We start from the raw sequence: 17,782 nt of genomic DNA, 5'->3' as shown, positions 1-17,782 counted from the left end.
TTTGCATCTTGGGAAAGTGAGGGAGAAGATATTGTGAAGCTGGAGTGACTTGGCAGCTTTTATTGATTTGGTTTGGATTTAAGTGTATTTCTGGAGAGAGAGGTAAGATACTAAATTAATTTCTTTTTATCTCCTAGTTGTGGACATGTTAAAATCGTTGCACCTGCTTCAGTTAGATAATCGGCGTTTACAGGAACAGATCATGAATCTCTCTGCAAAGAAAGAGCGTCTTCAGCTGCTGAATGTCCAGCTTTCCGTCCCTTTCGCTAGTGTGACATCCAGCAATGGCCCCTCCTCCCAGGCACATTTAATCACCTCCCAGAACGGTAAGGAATGTTTCTCTGTGACCAGCTGATTAATGACATGAGAGCGTGACTGAACAACACGCATCCTGAAGTGCCCGATCTGGGTCATCGTTATGAGCTCTTGATGTCAACCAGGACATCACTTTTGGTGCTAGAGTTATCCTCACTGGGGCTTTAGTCTAGGAAATGGAGAAACGGCCAGACTTATGTACAATGGTGAACAGGAAAAGACCCTCTGGTCCATCCAGCCTGTCCCACAAAAATGTGAATACGTACACTCCACACCTCAATTGGAAATAGTAGCATAGTGGTTATATTATAGGACTTGTAATCCAGAGACCTGACCTCTAATGGTCCAGAGACATGATTTAAAATCCCACCAGCAGCTAAGGAATTTAAATTCAGGTAATTAAATAAATTTGACATAAAAAGCTAGGCTCAGTAATGGTGACCATGAAACTATCGGATTGTCATAAAAATCCACCTGATTCACCAATGTCGTTTAGGGAGGAAATCTACTACCTTACCTACATGTGAATCCAGACCCATGTGTAGTTGACTCTTACCTGCCCTCTGGAATGTCCTAGCAAGCCACTCAGCTGTCAAGACAGTGGCTAATCACCTTTTCAAGGGCAGTTAGGGATGGGCAATATATTCTGGCCTTGCCAGCGACACTCACTCCCTGACTAAAAAAGAAACCCACACCCATAGACATGGGATGTCCTGGGAAAGGTAATAACCCAGCTCCAATTTTGAGGAACAAAAACCTGGGAAAATCCTCCCCAATATCCACACACACACCCCCCCCAAACTCCTCCACCACCATAGGCAATTGAAACTAGTCCAGATCTTGCTTTCAGTTGCTGTTCATTGATTGCAGTGCACATTCCAGTCCCACTCCCGGAAACCAAGAACTGTGATTGTACTCGAAAGAGTTGCAATCTGTGACTGTTGATAACTCGAAAGAGTTTCCAGAATAGATTCAGGTGTAGATGATGCCCCATCTCATAAACTGAACTCTTTAGGCTTCACATAGGAATCATGGCCAGCTATGTGAGCTACCAGAGGCTGACTAGGGTACAACACAGGAGCCCCAAGTCCTGCTGTGCCACACCTGATGCCAACATAGCTGGGACCAGGTACGCACTGAGCCATTAGGGTAAACTACAAAGTAACCTTCCATACTCTTGGTGGTGATGAGACAAGGAGCTGGTTGCATACAAGAGGTTACTCCTGGCTTCTGTGCCCAAGTTTGCCCATGCAATAAGGACACATGGCTCCCTTTTAATACTTTGGAGTTGAACAACCCATTCTCTAGGCTTTCCCAGTGACTCGGAGGCCAAGTCTGTGGTATGGAGACCCAAAACTCCCAGCCACAACTCCCAAACTGCCTTAACTAACCTCACCTGGGGCTGTTCCAGTTGATGGCAATGCGCTTGAATTAGAGTTAAGGAAACCAGCCAGTTCTCCTGCTCTTAAAATGCTACCTGGCAACCTAACACCTGTACAGGACCCCAGCTGCGATGCCCTCCTCAGTCTGAAAGTCTAACAGCACTCACTGTTGAGGTTCACATGCTAAATAATGGCCAGTTCAGGAGAGGGGAGAACACTGAAAAGATTTATAGAGGAATTTACAGGGGAGCACACTTATCCAGTAAAATCTAACGCAGAATGAGCATCATAGTTGGGTTGGACGTAGACGTTTCATGAAATTGTGCAATTATATGTTGGTCACTAATAAATTCAATAACGCATTTAGAGGAAACCTCCTTTACCCAAAGTGGTTAGAATGTGGAACTCACAATCACATGGAGTAGTTGAGTGAATACAGTTGTATAGATGTGTTTTAAGAGAAAGTTAGTTAAACACATGAAGGAGAAAGGATGGAAGGTAATGTTGATAGGGCAAGGTGAAGCTAGGTGGGGAGAAGTTTGGGTGCAGTATAAACGTCAGCATTTACCTGTTACTGTGCTCTAAGTGAGAAGTTGGCAAACCTTAATAAATCACTGGTTTGGCCTCAGCTGCAGTATTGTGTCCAGTTCAGGACACTGCAATTTAGGAAGGATGTAATGGCCTTGGAGGGGCGAAGGGGATGTTGACGAGAACAGTGCCAGGGATGAGGGTCTTCAATTACGTGGACAGATGAGAGAAACTGGCATTGGTCTCCCTTGAACAGAGAGGTTAAGTGGAGACTTAACAGAAATGTTCCAAATTATGAAGAGCTTTGATATATTATTTGGCAAATCAGGATAAACTATTTTCATTGACAGGAGGGTTAGTAGCCAGAGGGCAAAGATTTCAGATAATTGGCAAAAAAACCAGAGGTAAGATGAGGAGGGTCTTTTCTGGATACTGTGAGTTGTTTTGTTTTGGAATGCATTTCCTGAAAGGGTGATGGAAGCAGACTTAGTAATAATGTTCAGAAGGGGACAAACACTTGAAAAGGAAAAATATTGCTGGGCTATAGGGAAAGAGCAAGGATAGCTCTTTAAAAGAGGCAGCATGGGTGTGATGGGCTGAATAACCTCTGTCTGTGCTGTCTGACACTATAAATCTAAAAGAGGTAATGGAACTGTATGAAAATGGGAAGTAATTTTAATATTGACTGTATTGGTGCTGTGGTTTTCATGTGACAATGCATGGAATAGCAGATTGTGACCCAATAAAGCACTGTAAATAAAGCACTGACCCAATAAATTGCCATAAAATAAAACTGGAATTTACCTTATTGAGCACTATAAACACGTAGAGTTCATTGAAGGTAATATCGGTCCTTTCAATATTATAAGCGAGACTGCCAGTTTTCTGTTTTCATGGGCAGAGTGTTGCAATGTGATGCCCAAAATCCTGGGGTTAACAGAAGGGTCAGTAACCAGAGGGGACACATTTCATGTTATTGGTAAGAGGGGAAGTGAGGATTTTTTTGTGGGAATCCCATATCGTAATAACTGGTACCCACTGCACGATTGATGCTTTATGGTGTGACCTTCAAAGGAGACATTAAGGTCGGGGCCTGTCAACTTGTTCCAACGGGGAAAACGATTGCATGGTGGTAATGTTACTGGACCAGTGATCCAGAGGCTCAAGCAAATGCTCTGGGGGACACGGGTCCGAATACCACCAGGGCAGCTGATGCAACTTAAATTCATAATCATAAATCTGGAATTCAAAGCTAGTCTCAGTAATGGTGACCATGACAACTATCATCGATTGTTGTAAAAACCCCGATCTGGTTCACTAATGCCCTTTGGGGAAGGAAATCTGACGTCCTTACCCGGCCTGACCTACATGTGTGCTATGGGGCTTAAAAGGCTGAGCAAGCATTTAAGGGGTAATTAAGGACGGGCAACAAATGCTGGCCTTGCCAGTGACGCCCACATCCCGTGAAAGAATAAAGGATCAAAGATCTCATGGTTTGATTTAAAGGAGGGCGTTTTCTAAATCCACGTTCCATCCCTGCCATGCGCACACTTCAGCTAACGTCATCAAAAAGCAGATTTTCTGCTCACAATTAGTTGCTGGGCGACCTTGCTGTGCACAGATTGGTAGCTGTGTTTTCCTACATGGTAATGGTTGATTGCACTTCAAAGATACGTTCATTTGAAGGAATTGGAAGGCGTTGGGCCATCCCGACAGATGTGATGTGAGTTTTGCCTAAGTGGAGGTTTGTTCTTTGTTGGTTTCTTTGGAATTGGATTGAGTTTTCAGTTTGGTTGATGGGTTCTGCTGTTGTGTTGTAAGAACAACAGGCATGGAGACATTCTGTTTAAGTGGTTTCGGTTGACTGTTAATCAACGTCTTTTCTTTTCCCTGGGTGTAGCTTGCAGCTCTGAGCTACTGAACAGCAGTAAGAGTCCTCCTTCAAAGAGCAGCTTCATGACTGAGAACTCGCTCTCCGCATCATCAGAGGTATTTAATACGTGGCCTGGTGATGTCAGATGCTTCCTGCACCTTGGGGTTCGATATTTTACAATATTCCGCTCAAATAGATGCCCTTGGGTTCGGGCTGCACCAGACCATTTTGTCCACAAATCACCAAGTTTCTCAATGAGCGTCATCTAGGGGGAGTCCAGAACAAGGAGGCTTAACATTAAAATTAGAGCCTGGCTTTTCATGGGTGATGTCAGGAAGCACTTTTTCACACAAAGGAGAGTGGAAATCTGGAACCCGCTCCTCCAAAAAGCCCATGAGATGGGGTTGTGGGGGGGCAGAGGGGTTAATTGAAAATGTCAAAACTGAGATTGATAGATTTTTGTCAGGCAGGGCATTAAGGAAAATGGGACCAAGGCAGGTCGATGAGGTTAAAGATACAAAACAGCCACGATGTAATTGAATGGCAGAACAGGTCCGAAGGGCCGAATGGCCCATTCCGACTTCAATCTTTGTGAAACAAACAATAGTCAGAAAATCTACATCTTTAAACATTTAAGGAGATTATAGTGAAGTTTCCTAGTTAAATTTAAGGTGACATTCTATCTCCCTTTAGGCAAAACTTTTGTGTAATACTGAGCGAGTGCAGCATTGTCCAAGGAGCCAAAGATCAAATGTTAAGTTCTGTCCTCATCTGCGTTTTTGAGAGACGTTGTTGTTGTCGGAGTTGTATCTTCACCCTCTTCCCTTTGAGAACAGAATGTCATGGAAGGATTTTCAGGCTGATGGGCAGTCTGACGCAACAATAACTTACATTTAGATAGCGCCTTTAACATCATAAAATATCACACTCGGGGAATGTTATCAAGCAAAACTTGACACCGCATCATCTAAGGAGATATTAGGGCAGATGACCAAAAGCTTGGCCAACGAGGTTTTAAGAAGCATCTGAAAATAGAGAGAGTGTTAGTGAGGCAGAGAGTTATAAGGAGGGAATTCCAGAACTTAGTGTCCAGGCAGCTGAAGGCATGTCAACCAGTGGTGGAAAAATGAAAATTGGGTGTGTGCAAGGGGCCAGAATTGGGGGAGCGCAGAGTTCTAGGTGGGTTGTAGGGCTGGAGCTGGTTATAGAAATAGGGAGAGGTGAGGCCATGGAAGGGTTTGAAAACAAGGATGCGAATTTTAAACCCGAGGTGTTGTTTAACCAGGAGTCAGTGTAGGTAAGTGAGCACAGGAGTTTTTGGTGAACAGGACTTGGTTGGTTAGTCATATATGGGTGAAGGAATTTATGGGTTCCCACAACCTCACTGGCTGTGAGTCTCCCTCTGGATGTCAACCCTGAATTCAGAGACGGAATTGTCTGGAATGGGGTTTGAACCCTCTACTGCCAGATGCAGAGACGGAAGAGCGAATAGTGAGTGAAAGGCTTGCTCCTTTTTTTGGTGTGGGTAGGTACATGAAAGGTCCCGTGGTGGTCTGGTAGTTTTTTTTTGTCAGTCCAGGCTATTATTCTTCTCTAAATTAAGACCAGATTAATGGGTCATCCATCCTTGCTGCATGGGATCTTGCTGTGCATAAAACAGTCATTGGACTTCAGAAATAATTCATTACATATGAACTTACAGCACAGAAATTGGCCATTGGGCCCATCTGGTCTGTGCTGCCGTTTAGGCTGTGAGTGTGCGGGAGAGTGAGTGTGCAGGAGAGTGAGTGTGCGGGAGAGTGAGTGTGCGGGAGAGTGAGTGTGCGGGAGAGTGAGTGTGCGTGCACGAGAGAGAGAGAGAGAGGAAGCCTTACTTTATCTCATCCTATCAGCATACATTTCTATTGCTTTCTCCCTCATGTCTTCATCTCGCTTCTCTTAGATGCCTCTATACTATGCCATGTGGAAGCCAGTTCTACGTTCTCACCACTTAACTGAGTGAAGAAGTTTCTCCTGAACTCGTTATTGGATATATTAGGAACTATTTTATATTGATGGCCCAAAGTTTTGGACGCCCCATAATGGAAGCATCTTTAAGTCAACCCTATCGAACCCTTTCATTAATTTATACACCTTGGTCAGGTCACCTCTCAGCCTCCTCTGTTCTGGAATAAAGAGCACTTTTTTCATAGACTTAATTGTGACGAGGAGTTCTGGAAATGCATAGATTATTAAAATTTCTTGTTTGAAGGTTAAATCAGATAATTGACTCAATCTCACCATGGAGTTTAATTGGATCTTTCTCTCCCTTTCTGCAGGATCTCCATTCTGGTTGCCACAGTAGAAGCAGTTCATCTTCGTCCCTACAGAGTACTCCCCCTCCTGCACTGCCTCCATTGCAGCAAAGTCCGGTCTCACTCCAGATCCCAGGGATGACTGGGATGCAGCAGCAGGTCAATGGCCTGACCAGGACCTGCATGGGAAGTCTGGCCGCTGGCGTTTCCATGGCAACAACCGCATTCTCTGCCCTGCCGACGATGGGCGGGATGATGGGATGCCCTCCAGGGAACCAACTGGCCAGCAACGGTATTGTCGGTCCTTTGAATGGTGTCAACCAATCGTCTGCATCTGTGGCATCGATCCATAACTCCCTCCCACATTCGTCTGCATCCCTTAATGTTCCACCATCAACCAGCCTCTGTAACAGGTCAGATTACCACATTTTTCTGTGGGCAGATAGACCTCACTCGAAAGGTGCTGCTTAACATGTGACTCAATCTAATCAGATAATCGTGCATTAGCTCTGCGGAGGATCCAGTGCAAGAGTTTGGACAAAGAAACAGGGCGTTAATGAAGAAGCTCTGCCATTGTGTAGTGAAGAAAGAAAAAGTTATAATTATGTCTTTCACGCCTCAGGGTGTCCCAAAGGTTTTTAAAGTGTAGTCACTAACGTGACCATAAGAATTAGGAGCAGGAGTAGGCCATTCGGCCCCTCGAGCCTGCTCCGCCATTCCATAAGGTCATAGCTCATCTGATTGTGGCCTTAACTCCACTTTCCTGCCCGCCTCCCCCCCTCCATAACCCTCGTCTCCCTTGCCAATCAAAAATCTAAGTCAGCCTTGAATATATTCAATGACCCAGCCTCCAATCCTCTCTGTGGAAGAGGCCTCCAAAAGCTAACAGCCCTCTGAGAGAAAAAAAATTCCTCCTCATCCCCATCTTAAATGGGAGACCCCTTGTTTTTAAACTGTGCCCCCTAGTCCTAGACTCCATCACAAGAGGAAACATCCTCCCAGCATTCACTTTGTCAAGTCCCCTCAGAATCTTATGTGTTCCAAAAAGATCACTGCCCATCCTTCTAAAGGTTAATGACTATAAGCTCAACCTTTCCTCATCAGACAGCCCAACCTACAACATAGGGAAATGGGCAACCAATTTGTGCACAGCAAGCTCCCACAAACAGCAATGAGACAATGACCAAGACGATGTGTTTTCTTTTTTTACTGATGTTGAGGGTTAAATAGTGACCCAATACATCAGGGAGAACTCCCCGGCTCTAGTGCGTTGAATGATATTGAGCTGTCCTTACCCAGGAGATTCCAGGTTGAATCCTTAGTCAGTATTGAGTTTGCTGATCTCATCTCGTTCCACACTAAGGATGCTATAGTTGGGCTGCATATTCCTGGGCCAGAGTGTGGATAATGTTAGCCACGTTACTTGCTCTTGGGCACTATGCAGTGACACCTGTTGAAAAATCTGGTTATGTGGACCATAGGGGAGGCGGTGGCATAGTGGTATTGTCACTAGACCAGTAATGCTCTGGGGACCTGGGTTCAAATCCCACCAGGCAGATGGTGAAATTTGAATTCAATAAAATAATGACCACAATACCATTGTCGATTGTCATAAAAACCCACCCATCTGGTTCACTAATGCCCTTTAGGGAAGGAAATCTGCCGTCCTTACCTGGTCTGGCCTACATATGACTCCAGACCCTAGAGAGCAGTGTGCCTCCTTAACAAGGGCAATAAATGCTGGGGCCATCTACCCTCTCTAGGTCTTAGTCTGATGAAGACAGTGCACACAAATATGGACCAACAGAATAATTGAGACTTTGAATTTGAAAATATTAGAATCTTGGTGAATAGGTCAATATGACCTTATGCATTAGTGGTGGGGCCAAGTGTAACATCAGAAGTTTAACAACAACAGACCATAGGATTGCCAACTCTGATTGGCCAATTCCTGGAGGTTTCATTACATGGCCTCCTGCCTCCAATCTGCAGCAGCATCCCAGAGATTAATACATTTAAAAAAAGAAAGATTTGCATTTACAATGTGGCACTCCCTCACTGAAGGTTTTTGTGCTCAAGTCTCTGGAGTGCGACTTGAACCCACAGTCTTTAGACTCTGAGATGAGAGTGCTATCCACTGAGGCGTGGCTGACATCTGTAATACTGGGAAACTTCCAGAACAATCCTGGAGGTTTGGCAAAGCGAGTTGGCTAGGAGCATAACAGACGTACAGGCTTTAGTATAGCTAGGGACGTCACTCTCAGCGTGCTTGACTCGCCTTGTGTTTCAGCTCATCTCTTCCCCACACCACCCTCCACTCCTCCTCTCATGGAAATTCACCTTCATCAGTCGCTTGGCCTGCAGACTGCCGCGCTTTGCTCCTGACTACATTGTCTTTCTGTGCTTTGGTTAATGGGGAGAACTAATTGTGTAGAGTGAATAGGGAGGGGGGAATGTTTCACCTTTAGTACATGGCCTCTCCTTGGACACAACAACAGCTTGCATTTACACGGCACCTTTACACCCCAAGGCGCTTCACGGGAGCATAATTGGACAAAAAATTGACACCTAGACAAAGGTGAAGGCATGAGGACAGGTGAGCAAAAGCTTGGACGAAGAGTTTGTTTTTGATTAGAGTCTTAAAGGAGGGCAGAGAGAGGCGGAGAGGCTTATTGAGGGAATTCCATAACTTAGATTCTCGGCAGTTAAAGGCATGACACCAATAATGGGGAGATGGAAATCGAGGATGAACAAAAGCCAAGAATTGGGTGAGCACAGTTCTCGGACAGTGGGTGGCAGTTGTAGGACTGGAGAAGGTTACGTGAGTAGGAAAGGACAAGACGATGGAGGGATTTGAAAAGATGGATGAGAATTTTAGCAGTGAGGTTGGACTGGGAGCCTTTGCAGGTCCCGTAAGGACAGGGCTGATAAGTGAATGGGGCTTGTTTGGAGTTAGAATAAGGACAGCAAAATTTTGGTTGAACTCAAGTTTATGGAGAGTAGCAGATGGGAAAACTTTGGAATGTTTGAGTCTGGAGTTTGCAAGTATTATTTTTTGGTTTAAATTAAAGGGATGGATTAGTTCGGAAATTTGAATATTCAAGAATAGTTCACAAAGATGGTCCAATATATTTAATCAGTAAGCTAATCTGATGCTTCAGTGTTTAATAGAGAACTGTGATCTGTCTTTCTCAGTCTTGCTGCTAGCTTGGGGTGTTTTAATTTGAATTTTTATCAGGAGTGAGTATTACTGCCCCTTGGCAAGGAGGGTGATGTCACATTATGCAAATAAGAGTATTTATGATTTGAAATAAATTATGACTCGGGAACAAGAGCAGCTGGATTTCTGTCTTTGCTGTCGGTGTGGGAAAGTGAATGGAATATGCAAAAACTTCAGACATTGCTTCTCCTCTCCCATGTGAAACCGGCTGCTTGGTCTTGTGCTATAATGAAGGAAATATCACTTCATAGAACTGTAAAGCACAGGAGGGGGCCATTTGGCCCATTGGACCTGTGCTGGCTCTTTGAGCTATCCAATTAATCCCACACCCCTGCCCTTTCCCCATAGATCTACATTCTTTTATCTCCTTCACACGTTTACCCAAATCCCTTTTGAAAGTTCCCACTGAATCAGGCAGCAAGTTCCAGATCACAACAACCCGCTACATCAAAAATGTTTTCCTCAAGACGCCTCTGGTTCTTTTGCCAAACGCTTTGGGATGAATTTTACAGCCCCCTCGCTGATGTATCTAAAGGCGGGGGTTGGGCACGTAAAATAAGGCAGGTGGCCTGTCCGCCCCTAACCTGTCCCCCAGTATTACAGGGATGGGACAGGGTGCGTGGTAAGGCATCCGGCAGCCTGCCCGTCCTTGGGCCTGAATGAGTGATTAACCCAGAAGTGTTTGATTGAGGAAGAGCTTTTGGACAAGAGGGCAGGAGGACCACCCACTCATGTAGAGCACTTGGGGTGTTTTGTATCCAGAACAGATAGGAGGATGAAAGCAAAATACTGCGGATGCTGGAAATCTGAAATAAAAACAAAAAATGCTGCAAAAACTCAGCAGGTCTGGCAGCGTCTGTGGAGAGAGGAACAGAGTTAACGTTTAGAGTCCTCTTGACTCTGAAGAAGGTAGGGGTGGGACCCCGGCTTAATGTTTCATCTGAAATCAACAGTCGCTCTCCTGCACCAGGCGTATGGCAGCATAGTGGTTATGTTACTGGGCTAGTAATCCAGAGGCCTGGCCGAATGATCTGGAGATATGGGTTCAAATCCCACCACAGCAGCTGTGGAACTTAAATTCAATTAATTAAATATATGTGGAATAATAAGATGGTATTAAGAATCATGAACGGATTGCAGTAAGAAGCTATCTTTCATGAATTTCCTTTCAAATAGGAAATCTGCCATCCTTGCCTGGCCTGGCCTTCATGTGAGTCCAAGCTGACAGGAATGTGGTTGACCCTAAACCCCCCCTATGTCTGGTAAGCCACTTGGTTGTATCAGAAACCACTAGGAAGAACTATCCACAAGGATTGCAACGGTTCAAGGAGGCAGCTCACCACCCCCTTCTCAGGAACAGTTCGGGGACGGGCAATAAATCTCGCCCTTGCCAGCAAGGCACATGTCCCACGAGTTAAATATTTTTAATAAAATCAATGTGCTTGGACAATGTGCTTAATGAGTTTCTGCTGTGAGGCTCAAACCCACAAACCTCAGGCCCTCTCAATGAGACAACCACTGACTGAGCCAAACACCAGGTACTTGTTCCCTTGTGAGCTGTGACTTGTTGAAGTATGCTTTGGGCCACAGCTGTAGATACTTTATTGAGGGTCCCAACTAATGTCTGTCCTGGAGGACATGATGCATTGTAAGAGTGCTGGGACACAGCTCTGGGGAAAGTAAGGAAAGACTTGTACTTTTACATGGTCTCAGGACACTCGAAAGTGCTTTACAGCCAATTAAGAACTTCCAAAATGGAGGCACTGTCGTAACCTAGGAAACCCAGCAGCCAATTCGCAAACATCAACTTCTCACAAGCAGCAATGTGTCGATCAGATAGCCTGTGTTGTTGATGGTGGGGTAAATATTGGCCAGGACCCTGGGGAGAACTCCCCTCCTCTTCTTTGAATATTGCATAGGATCTTTTATGTCCATCTGAGGGATTTAACGTCTCATCCAAAATATGGTACCTCTGACAGTGCAGCAGTCCCTCAGCGCTGCACTGAAGTGTCAGCTGACTTACCTACAAGGCTTTCTGCTTTCAAGCAGCCTCTTGCAGATGCAAAGATTTGAAACCTCTGCATGATAAGGGCTAATATTGTACTGCACCCTGATGAGCCAGTATGAAAGGACATTGATTCTGGCAAGATGCTGCAATGCTGCAGTACCCACTGCGACCAGCAGAGGTTCACAATGAGCTAACTAGAGAGCAGACCTCCCTCTAATGGTCGTAAATGGACATGGCAGCATATACCGATTACTCAAAATCTGTTCTACATGTGTTAGTTAACCTGCACCTCAAATCTGTGGGGCTTCTCATTTCCATCTTTAACCTCTTCAAACTGCGATTTCAACTGTCAATCCAATGCCTGCAAAGGCTTTGTCTCTTTTTATCCACTTTACGTCAAACATGGGTGAGATAGTATTGCAGTTAGTTACTGGACTAGCAATGCGAAGGCTTAGACTAATTATCTGAAGAGCCAAGTTCAAATCCCACCGGGACAGCTGAGGCATTTAAATTCAGTGAATTGAATAAATATGAAATAAAAAAAGCTAGTATTACTCAATGGTAATCCCCAGATTGTCATAAAAGCCCATCTGGTTCAATATGCCCTTTAGGGAAGGAACCATGCTGTCATTACCTACCCAGTCTGGCTTCTGCATGACCACAGACCCACATCAATGTGCTTGACTCTGAACTACCCACTCAAATAGCTTAGGAAGCCACCAATTTTCTCAAGGGTAATTAGAGTTGGCAACAAATGCTGGCTTTTTCAGCGTGCTCCCCATTCAGGGAATGAATAACATTGAAATTTTGAAGGATTTAAACCAATTTGAAATTTGTGCCTTTTGATTGCCAATTTCTTTATTCTGAGGTGGTTGGTCTACAGAGGGCGATCTACGTGTTTTAAAAACCAGTGTGCTTGTGTGAAGTGAGAATTCTGTAACCTCCTCCCCTGCGGCAACCCTCTAAAATATCAGCACTCCTCCAATCCTGGCCTCTTGTGCATCCTCGATTTTATTGCCCCACCACTGGTGGTTGTGTCTTCAGCTGCCTAGGCCCTAAGCTCTGGAATTTTCTGTCTGAACCTCTCCACCTCGCTACCTCTCTTTCTTCCTTAAAGACACTCTTTAAGACCTACCTCTTTGATCAAGTCTTCTGTCATCTGTTCCAATATCTCCTTATGTGGCTTGGTGTCAAATTTTGATTGATAATGCTCCTGTGAAGTGCCTTGGGATGTTTACCCATGTTAAAAGGTGCTATATAAATGCAAGTTGTTGTTCTAGTGCTGTGCCTTTGAATGGAGGGAAGACTGGTCTCTTTGCAACCTATGGAATCATAGTCTGCTCCTTAATTCAAAGTCGCTTCATTCAAAGTACCTGATAATTCCAAAATAGCCTTTTTTTACAGGCACTTAAGTTGCTGCTTCATAGTTACTTACATTACTTGACTAAAAGTAGAGCAAGAAATGAATTATCAGAAGTATTCCTGTGAAAGACCTTCATAAATGACTTTATATAGCGCCTTTAACAACCGCAGGATTTCCAAAAGCCATTGAAGTACTTTTGAAGTGTGGTCACTAAAGTTGTAATGTAGGAAAACACTGCACTCAATTTGTGCTCATTAAACTCCAGTGACCAGCAATGAGGTAAAAGGTATAGCGTATAATGTGGGAAAATGTGAAATTGTCCATTTTGGAAGGAAGAATAAAAAAGAAGCATATTATTTAAATGGTGAGAGATTGCAGAGCTCTGAGATGCAGAGGGATCTGGATGTCTTAGTGCATGAATTGCAAAAGGCTAGTATGCAGGTGTAGTAAGTAATAAGGAAGGCTATCCTTAATGTTATCCTTTACTGTTAAGGGAATTGAATATAAAAGTAAGGAGGTTATGCTTCAGTTGTGCAGAGCACTGATGAGACCACATCTGGAGTACTGTGTACAGTATTGGCCACCTTATTTAAGAAAGGATGTAAATGCATTGGAAGCAGTTCCGAGAAGGTTTACCAGACTAATACCTGGATTGGGCAGGTTGTCTTATGAGGAAAAGCTAGGCTCAGCTTGTATCTGCTGGAGTTTGGAAGAGTAAGAGGTGATTTGATTGAAACATATAAGATCCTGAGGGGTCTTGACAGGTGGATGTGGAGAGGATGTTTCCTCTTGTGGGAGAATCTAGAACTAGGGGTCACTGTTTAAAAATAAGGGGTCACCCATTTAAAATGGAGATGAGAATTTTTTTTCTCTGAGGGTCGTAAGTCTTTGGAAATCTCTTCCTGAAAAGCTGGTGGAAGCAGAGACTTTGAATATTTTTAAGGCAGAGGTGGATAGATTCTTGGTAAGCAAGGGGGTGATAGGTTATTGGGGGTAGGCGAGATGCAGTTTTGAGGTTACTATCAGGTCAGCCATGATCTTATTAAATGGCAGAGCAGGCTCGAGGGGCCGAATGGCCTACCCCTGCTCCTTGTTTGTAAATGATCAGGTAATCTGTTTGAGTAATGTTAGTTAAGGGATAAATATTGGCAAGGTCACCAGGGAGAACTCTGCTGCTCGTCTTCGAGTAGTGCCAGGGATCATTTACATCCACCTGAGAGGGCAGAAGGGTCTCTGGTTAATGCCTTAACAGAGTGAATGACACATCTGACAGCGTCAGCCTGGACTCTCGTTCAAGGTTCTGGAGTGGGACATGAACCTACAAGCTTCAGATTCAGCGTTGAGAGTACTGCCCGCTAAGCCAAGGCTGACAGCTGCTATGCTGTACTTGATAAGCTTCGCATAGCACTGTCCACACTCCCACACTCCCAGGAGCAAAGGATCTTATCATATGGATTCTCAGCTAATTCTGTTTTTTTCCATTTTCATGTGTGTGAGTGTGTGGGGTAGAGGGAGTGTAGGCAGGTGAAGCAGGCAATGGATGAAAGTTGTTCTATTGTGGCAGGTTACCTAATGACCTTACAGGAAAAGTTAAGAAAGGACTTGGAGCTGACCCTCGCTGCAACTCGCTTCCCACCCGTCACCCTCACTTCCCCCGCGCCATCGCTTCCCCTCCCTCACTCTCTCCCTCGTGCCCTCGCTTCCCTGCCCCACTCCCTCGCTTCCCCTCCCTCACTCTCTCCCTCGAGCCCTCGCTTCCCTGCCCCGCGCCCTCGCTTTCCCTCCCTCACTCTCTCCCTCGCGCCCTCGCTTCCCTGCCCCACGCCCTCGCTTCCCCTCCCTCACTCTCTCCCTCGCACCCTCGCTTCCCTGCCCCATGCCCTCGCTTTCCCTCCTTCGCTCCTTCATCCACAGAATGCTCAACATTCTTTGCTTTACCAGAATCCTAGTGACTTTGGCACCTGATGTAAATGCTCCAGGTTAATTTGCCATCAAATTCACCATCGATCAATATCATGCAACCAGTCATAGTCTCTCCAAAGAATCCGCTTTTGTCATGGCATCAGACATGTGATTCCATCCAACATAGAAGGATATCTTTATTACAGCCACTTATTTCTCTGAGAAATGCTGAGGTTTGTCTTTTTGTGTCTTTGTGCAGTGGCATCTCCAGAATGGGCCAAATACCTGACCAGCAAAGACAGTTCCTGTACCAACAACAGCAGCAGCAGCAGCTACAGCAGCTACTGACCTCCCAGCAGCTCACTCCGGTAAGATTTGCTGCATTTCTGAGTCATGATAAAGTAAGCAAGGCTGAGAGGCATTGGGGAGACAGAGTCACAGGTTCTTTTTTCTGAATCTGACCATGTCAAACCACAAGCAAGTGTGCTTGATGATAACATGAGGGTAACTAAAATGGGGAGACGGTGGTGTGGCAGTGATGTCACTGGACTAGTAACCCAGAGGCCCAGGCTAGTGCGCTGGGGCCATGGGTTCAAATAAATCTGGAATTTAAAACTAGTCTCAGTAATGATGTTAATTGCTGTAGAAAGGAAATCTGCTGTCCTTACCCGGTCTGGCCTACATGTGACTCCAGACCCACAGCCGTGCGGTTGACTCTTAACTGCCCTCTGAAATGACCTAGTAAGTCACTCAGTTCAAGGGCAATTAGGGATGGGCAACAAATGCTGGCCTTGCCAGCGACACCCACATCCCATGAAAGAATTTTTAGAAATGGACCACAACAGGCTCCATTTTTGTGGGGCTTATAACTTGCTAAAAACAACCAACGTACTTGCACCAAAGCATTGAGGGGAAAATAAGTACTGAGCCAAAGTTGGAGATATTAGAAGGAGGGAGAGGCGGGTGAGTGAAAGTTTGGCCAAAGCAGTGCCTTCAAGAAGAGTCTCAAAAGGAGGAGAGAGAGCTGGAGAGGCAGAAAGGTTTCGAACTGGAGATCCAGAGTGTGGAGTCTATACTGCGGAAAGTATGACCGGGGTGGGGGTAAAGGATTTGGAGAGGTTGCATGCACATGACCCTGGGAGAATGAAAGCTTTGGAGAGCTGAGTTGTAGTGTAGGACGAGGCTATGGAGAGGGAGATATCAGGCCAAGAAGGTAGGTAATCATAAAGATAAGAATTTTAAATTTGAGTCAGGGAACTAAGTTTCAACATAGGCCAGTGAGGGCTGGAGTGACAGCTGAGTGTGACTTGGCGTAAGTTAGGATGTAGGCAGCAGAGTTTTAGACAAAGTGTGGTTTACAAAGGCTGGGAGCCCAGGCAGGAGCACAGGCAGGCAGGAGTGAGATAGGGATCTCAGCAGCAGATGGGTTAAGATAGGGATGGAGGAGCACCAGCCACTGTATATAGAGGCACTGGATAAGGTGCAAAGAAGATTTACAAGGATGATAGCAGGACTGAGATGTTATAGCTGTCAAGAACTGAACAGGCTGGGGCTCTTCACTCTAGAAAAGAGAACGTATGAAGAGTGACCTCATGGAGATCTTCATGAAGAGGTTTGAGAGCATTGACATAGAATTGTTTCCCCTTGTGGGGAGATGAAAACTAGGGGCCATAAATATAAGATCATCACTAATAAATCCGATAAGGAAGTCAGGATAAACTTCTTTAATAAGTAGTTAGAATGTGGAACTTGCTGCCACATGGAGTGGTTGAGATGAACAGCGGAGATACAATGAGGGGAAAGCTGGATAAACTCACAAGGAAGAAAGGATCTGCAGATAGGGTTAGATAAAGAGGGCTAGGAGGAGGCTCATGTGGATCATAAATGCTGGCATAGACCAGTTGGGCCGAATGGCCTGTTTCTGTTCTGTAAATTCCTAAAAGATTATACAATCCAGACATTGTGCTATGCAACTGCTGTGAATGGGAAGGAGCAAAAATAACTGAGGGGAGCTAAAGCATATTTTAGTCATGGCTTCAGCTAGCTCAGAATAGGCTGGGGATGCAAACTGAGACCTCTGTGGGTTTTGTTACTCAATCCCACACTGAACTGTATGTTTGCCAAGCAAATCTACCTGGACAGCTTAAAAACCTTGGCAGACTCTTGACCACATTGGTCAGCATTGAACCATATTTTGTAGGGGTTATACACACACACACATATATACATAGTGTCTCCTGTAACCTGACCCAGGACCAGCAAGCATTGGTTTATCAGATGATGCAACAGCAGCAGCAGCACAGACAGCGGGAACTCCAGCGGCTACAGATGTCTGGAACATCTCAACTCTCCGTCAACAACCTTGCACAAGGATCTCCATCCCTGCCTGTTCACTCGAGCCCAAACAACTCTTTCCTTTCTGTTCACACCGACAGCAGTGTACAGAAAGCTCAGGTAAGCGTGAAACTTCCATAGATAGTGCATAACCAATCCTACACTTACCTCCAACCTCCAAACCCATCACTCTTTCTCATTCTCTTTTCTGCTCACATTTTCTTCCTCTCTTCTTGCACAAACTTTCTATTCTCTCAGCTCCCCTTTCTCTCTCCCCTCTTTCTCTTTCTCTCTCTTCCCTTTTTCTCTCTCTCACTCTTTTCTCTCTCTTCCCTCTTTCTCTCTCCCCTCTTTTTCTTTCTCTCTCTTCCCTTTTTCTCTCTCTCACTCTTTCTCTCTCTTCCCTCTTTCTCTCTCTCTTCCCTCTTTCTCTCTCTCTTCCCTCTTTCTCTCTCTCTTCCCTCTCTCTCTCTCTTCCCTCTTTCTCTCTTCCCCTCTCTCTTCCCCTCTCTCTCTTCCCCTCTCTCTCTTCCCTCTCTCTCCTTCTCTCTCTCTCTTCCCCT

The 17,782-nt window shown here is 45.1% G+C and overlaps 1 protein-coding gene across 8 annotated transcripts in view; it reads left to right on the top strand.

Moving 5' to 3' along the window:
- LOC144667862 (protein AF-10-like) overlaps positions 1-17,782 on the top strand; it is a 155,869-nt gene that overhangs the window by 130,860 nt on the left and 7,227 nt on the right. For 6 of the 8 annotated variants that reach the window (XM_078529418.1, XM_078529413.1, XM_078529415.1 and 3 more), the window contains 5 exons: positions 138-326; positions 4,126-4,214; positions 6,417-6,805; positions 15,145-15,253; positions 17,139-17,339. In XM_078529418.1, the coding sequence (XP_078385544.1) occupies positions 138-326; positions 4,126-4,214; positions 6,417-6,805; positions 15,145-15,253; positions 17,139-17,339 (977 nt within the window). The remainder of the gene's footprint in view (positions 1-137; positions 327-4,125; positions 4,215-6,416; positions 6,806-15,144; positions 15,254-17,138; positions 17,340-17,782) is intronic. The other 2 variants (XM_078529416.1, XM_078529417.1) reach the window with 2 other exon arrangements.

Source organism: Cetorhinus maximus, chromosome 25 (assembly GCF_964194155.1).
Source record: "Cetorhinus maximus chromosome 25, sCetMax3.hap1.1, whole genome shotgun sequence".
Lineage (NCBI taxonomy): Eukaryota > Metazoa > Chordata > Chondrichthyes > Lamniformes > Cetorhinidae > Cetorhinus > Cetorhinus maximus.
This window is presented reverse-complemented; position numbering and strand designations above follow the sequence as displayed.